General features: G+C 36.5%; 1 protein-coding gene across 1 annotated transcript; it reads right to left on the bottom strand.

The window, feature by feature from the left end:
• Positions 1 to 284: 284 nt before the first annotated feature.
• Positions 285 to 1,684, bottom strand: LOC107761041 (oleosin H2-like). The gene is made up of 2 exons (XM_016579204.2): positions 1,165 to 1,684; positions 285 to 605 (listed from the first exon to the last, which is right to left on the bottom strand). The coding sequence occupies exons 1-2, from the start codon at positions 1,544 to 1,546 to the stop codon at positions 463 to 465; spliced, it is 525 nt and encodes a 174-aa protein (XP_016434690.1). The 5' UTR covers positions 1,547 to 1,684; the 3' UTR covers positions 285 to 462.
• Between the last annotated feature and the right edge of the window lie 4,431 nt (positions 1,685 to 6,115).

The following is a 6,115-nucleotide window of genomic DNA, read 5'->3' as shown; positions in this document are numbered from 1 at the left end:
AATGCACAATTTTGAAATAGAGGTTTCTCTCTATTTACTTTTCTTATTTTACTTTCTCTTACCCGCCCTAGTCACAAACAAGGGATAGAGAAATGTCAGCTCCCAAAAAAAAATTAGAATGATTCTATAAGTTGAACCATTTGCATTTACTGGAGGAAAGGAAATCTAGATAAGATGCAATGGGACAATGGTGGAGCATGAAGACATATACTCTTGAGATGTTTGTTTTGGTTTACAACAATATGAAATTAAAACTACAGACTTCCAACCTGCTGGACTAAATAAAAAAATGAAACGACCGAGAAATAAATTAACCAAAACCATTACATCATATAAACAAAAGCATACTACACAAGACACTAGTAGAATTAAAGCTCAAGAGAACATGTCAAAATTAAATTGCATGTTCAACGTACATTTTTATTTCAACTTAATATATAGTCGTAATTAGTAAAGATCAAGCTAAGTAGTCCTGGCGCCTTCTTTCCCTTCACGTGCTTTGTTCTGAATTGTTTGTCCTGCATCCTTAGTCTTCTGTCCTAGCTGCACAGCAGCATCTTGCATGCGTCTCTTCACCGCATCCAAATTCTCCGGCACAAACTTACCTGTAATTGCAAATACAACTAATTAAATAAAGCCACACGGTGCAAATAATCTCATTGCTTGAATTTGAAACCACTCTTTAAATTAAGGCAAATGATTCTGACGTTCATTCTGTCCCGTTAGCTCACTATTGGACTAAATTTGTCCGGAAGAAAAGAAAAATGGGATTTTTATACAGTATAACTGCCCCTCCCCCCCAAAAAAAGAGGGCAAATATATAATTTATGTAAAATTTACGTAAATTGACTAGCATATGTTATTTGGCCGAGCGGTCAAATTTGTAAGAAAATGCATCTAATAACTAGTTTAGATGCTAAATTTAGCCCATTCGCCTCAAAAGAAACTCATCCGGGGGCATAATTTAGGCAATTGGACTAACGTAGAACAGAATTTAAAGAGTGTACGGTAAAATTAGGATTTTTTTTCACTTTAGCATAATTAGAAAGTTTATAAAATTTATATAATTTTTGTATATAAAATAAAGAATGTATATATATATATATACAAAATATATTTTTTTGACTATTATTTTGAGAGCGGCTAATTGATCGCATTATATACCTTGCCTAAAGTAATTGAGAATCCAAGAGAGAGATGAAAGCCCAGTAACACCAAAAGCACCAGAAGTCAAGAAACCAGCAACAGCAAGGGCAAATGTCAGAATAGCAGGTACGAGAACTGGGCTAAAGAGGAGAAAAACAGGGGTGGCAACAGCAAGCCCAATTAAACTGCCGAAAAGGGTAATGCCAGCTAGGCAGAAAAGGGTCCCGCCAACAGGAAGAAGAGTTACAATTGCTAGCACTTGTGTAGCTGAAGGACCTCTTTGAGGTAGAAGACTTTTGATCATACCACCAGCTTCATGAGTTGTACGGTGTGGGTGTACTTGAATTTGGTGTGGGTATTGGTGAGTTTGAATCTGGCCGTGCGCGTGACGGTCACCCATATTTTGTAAGTAGTGCTTTTTTCTAAGTGTTAATAAGTGAAAGTGAAAAGGGCGTTTTTTTGTAAGAGAAGGGATGGTGTTGTTTTAAAGGGGAAAGAAAGTGCAACGTGTTGGGAGTGCATGTGAATTAAGAGTGCATGAGTAACAAGTAAGCATTTTGCAGGAGAGGGGAATCGGTGTCTTTTTCCCTCTTTATTGGTTTTCAAATTTTACCGCTCTTCCTATTGGGCCTAAGCCCATGTCTATTTTGTTTGACCCTTCGAATGTCATTTTTCTTGGAAAATAATACCGCATAGCCACTTTAAAAATAGTAGTCGAAAAAAATATTTATTTATATATATATATATATATATATATTCTGTATATTATATACAAAAATTATTAATTTTTATATACTTTTTTGGCTACTCGTATAAATATTTTATGGCATAGACTAAAAGTGAAAAAAAAAATAATTTTTCTGCTCACTCCTTAGTTTTTCTTCTTTTTGTTTGTAAATTCCTAAGGTCACTAGCGAAGTATGAGAAAATTAACAAGGCAACAGTAGTTTAGGATCACTGAAGTTAGAACCCAAGACATGTATTTGCTACTCCCTCTTTCCCAAAATACTTGGCCCGTTATCCTTCTTAACAGTCAAATTACATGAACTTTGGCCAATAATTTGACATATATTTTTTTACCATGAGGAGAATTGTAAATTATATTATTTTTTATATAATTTTTGAATATCTAAAAAATCGTAATTTCTTGGCTACTTTCCCATTGCAGCGCTCTTTAGATTCAATTCCGTTTGTCTTTAAATTTTTCCAATGAAGCTTAGTTGCTAAAAAAATGTATATCAAGTGCCAACTACATCGGTCGATATTAGGGATGACAAACGGGCGAGTCGGGTCGAATATAGGTCAGATCAAAAATGGATAATGCAAACATGGATAAATTATTCGACCCGACTCATATTTAATACGGATAAAAAACGGACTAACTGGCGGGTAATGTTTGACCAAAAAATATAGATCTCGGTTCAAATAATTAAATTTATGTGATTAAGGGTTAATCTTAGTAAGCAATAATATCCCTAGATGAAGTTTTCAAAGATGCGGTAAATGTTAGATGGGTCCGGTCAGACAATGATAATAACGTGTAATAACTGTTCTAGAAAGCAAGAACAATAATGTAGCATTCAATAATAATAAGTGACAATAAATGACATTTAAGTAAATAGGAGGAATGATTCACCCAATAAAGGATGGAATATGTGGATGTTCCTCCTGACAATGATGAATGACAGGTAAATCCTTGAATATTTTGAGTTATTCTCGGATCTGATGGAATAGTATGGACAAGAATCTTAGTGAAAATGAGGTGTTTGTATCTTAGAGAGAGATAGAGAGAGAGAGAGAGAGAGAGAATCTTTTAGTCAAAGTACTTTTTTTTACAAATGAATATTACATGCCCCTATCATTGTCTCTTTTTTCTATTTATATGGGACATGTTCCTAAGAAATCCTAATAGTATAAGTGCGGAGAATATCCAATAGAATATTCTCTTTTAACATCCTATCTTGAAAACTAGCCGTTTGATGGTAGGCTATAATCTCGTATTTTAGTCGCTTAATGCACTCTAATTTACTGTACTTTAATTAAGTTTGAACTTTAATCGCTAGTGTTTTTGCACTAATTGTGTATTTTATGCCTTGTAGGAGGATTCCGGGCTATGTAGATGTTACAGAATGAATTCGAGCTATTTGGAGCTTTGAAGTATGAGTAAAAACCCAAGGGATTAAGTCGGGATCGTGTTCGGGGGTCGAGAACCACATTTGGATATCAAAAAGTCAAGAAAAATCTGTACTCTGAGAAATTATCACAACCGCGGCGCGTGGCGCGCCGCGCCTATACAAAATCCCTAATGTCTGTCAGAACTAGCTCTCTGGATTTCCCCACTAACGCCCCGCATGGTGCGTCGCCCCATGCGGCGCGCCTGTGCAAATTTTACAGAGCAATTATCCTATTTCGCGTAGGAAAATATGTTTTCGTTTGGGCCCGACCCTACTTGGTATAAATACATGTAAAAACGTTATTTCCTGGACTTTTGACACATCTAAGACCTAAGGAGGCTAAGGAGGAGGGGGAGAAGCAAAAGCACAAGGAATTCATCATTCAATCCTCACTCAAGACAAGAGTTTGGATCGTTTTATATTTTTCTTTACTTTAAACTTATCTGCGATGAATTACTCCATATCTATGGAGTAGTTCTCTTTAGGGTTTGATGGATTTGGTGTATTGATATTTGTTCATGGATTATAACTCTAGTTTTTATGTATTGAGTCGTTTTGGATGGTTTAATTGTTATATCTATATTCACATGTTCATGTAATCGAGAGAGGCATAACTTGTGATATCTTTGCATTATCTTGTTGGTTGAGTTCATTAATTCTTCTTAGTAATCGAAAGAGGCTAGTCGAATCATTGATTAAATCTAGTTAGGAATATAATCGCAAGAGGTTCTCCTAAAGACCAATCTACTACGAAGTCGTGCATATCTTCACCGAGCTTAAATTGGTTCATATCGTGAGGTTGAGACTTAATCGACAGATGAGTTTCTACTAAACGTTTGAACTAACAATTGAGTGAATTCGAGAGACTCACTTGAACACTAGAAGTGAATTAACTAGAGTTAAATATCAGACATTTATCTTGCACCTATCCAATTAATCCCTATTTTCTCTCGTTGATATCTTCCTCGCTTACTTTTGTTTGAGTTTTATTCGTCAATTAGCTTTAGATTCTCAGTTAATTTTAGTTTTTAATCATAAAATTTTAAATTATTGATTATCTTGGATAGCAATCTAGCTACAAACTGCGATAATATTGTTTAACTCCAATCCCTGTGGATACGATATTATATTCGACTAGCGAGCATATTTAAGTGTGTGTTTTGTGCTCGTCACCGTTACAGCTCTATCAATGATACTCGACCTCGACCTCGACCCTTGTTGACATCTCGACTAATGGCTCTCGTCGACTCTTCGACCATGGATTTTGCTGCTTCTTGGGCCATCTCGACCAACGACGGCTTGAGAACTCTTCATTTAGTATTATCTTGTCTTAAATATTCTAAAGGTAAGTTTTTACTCATACAATTAGTCCCTCCACTTATTGAGGTCGTGCCCACGTACGAGGTCGGTGAGCAGACAATGTTGTTCATAGGTGGCAAGGGTCGTGGTCGTGGAGAAGGGACTATGTGGCTTTTGGGGTCCGCATATTTTGAATTTATCAAATTGCCCAGGAAGCTAGTTGGAGTTATCTGGGCCAAGAAAAGTGGTGATGTCATGGCATCGTGCGTCATAATGACACCATTTCCTGATGCATTGCATCGATTCAGGTGAAACTCTTGATTGGCTCTGTCGATTCGATTTTTGCGCTAATTATGTCAAACAGGGTTTCGATTCTGGTGTCTCCTAAACTTATAAATAGGGGAAGATTTTCCGATTCTGGAACTTTTCAAACTCCTTCTTCTCCTCTAGCACCAACTTATCTTATTTCCTTTGCAGAGCATTCCTTTTTCTCTATCTTTGAGACTCATACCGTTACTCATTTTTCTTCTTCTTTTGAAACCCTTCTCTCTTACTGAAGAGGATGTCTCACATGCCTTCTGAGTCAGGTTAGGGGAGTCATGTACCCCTCCTTGGCAGTGGTGTATCCTCATCAAAGGAAGGTGTTCCTGCCACCACTGATGATGAGGCCTTCCCGTTGATGGAAGAGATAATTCCACACAACCTCGATTCCCAGTCTGATTCACTAAGTCTCGATAATTCCACGCAACCCCGATTCCCGGTCTGCTTTCACTAAGTCTCCCGATGCCGAACCTGGAGCTTTCCGGCCAGTGATGACTGATCTCGTTTAATTTCACTCCCCTATTTGAGGATATGAAAACGGTCAATGCAATAGTAATACCCAACAAGGAGTCGGGGTCGATTTTCCATAGGGATCTATGAATGGGTCTTAGGAATATATATTATAGTGTATGAGCTTGAATTATCTCAAATTGTACTTTCACAAACTTTGGTTGTTTCTAGGTTTAATTTTAAACTAAGATTACAAACTAATAATTTAAACTAGGAAATTATTTTTGGTTGTTTTTCAAATGATATAAAAGGCCTAGGGCTATGACCTTCATCTAGGTGTTCGCTTAATGGGTTGTAAGCCTTAAAACTTATTTTATTGGTTAGAGTGTATTATAGCCATCAACACTCAAATACCCACTCAATACCTCTCGGTCAGAGAGTGATTTTGCCAAATTTAGCTTTCTCAAGTCCAAATGGGTATTGAATAAAGCAATTGATAATAAGCTCAAGTCGGGTTTTACTATCTCTAGATTCAACCCTTTAATTAGGTTTATCAATCTCTCGATTGACCCAATTTCTTGCTAGCCAAGTTTTTCTAGACTAAGTCTCTCTTTCTCAAGTAGAGACCCGGTCAATTAGGCATGAAATAATGTTTGCAACCATTAAATCTTCAATTAAAAGCAAGAACAAGGCTAGATAATCAACACCCAATCATAAACAAGCAA

Source organism: Nicotiana tabacum, chromosome 17, assembly GCF_000715075.1.
Source record: "Nicotiana tabacum cultivar K326 chromosome 17, ASM71507v2, whole genome shotgun sequence".
Lineage (NCBI taxonomy): Eukaryota > Viridiplantae > Streptophyta > Magnoliopsida > Solanales > Solanaceae > Nicotiana > Nicotiana tabacum.
This window is presented reverse-complemented; position numbering and strand designations above follow the sequence as displayed.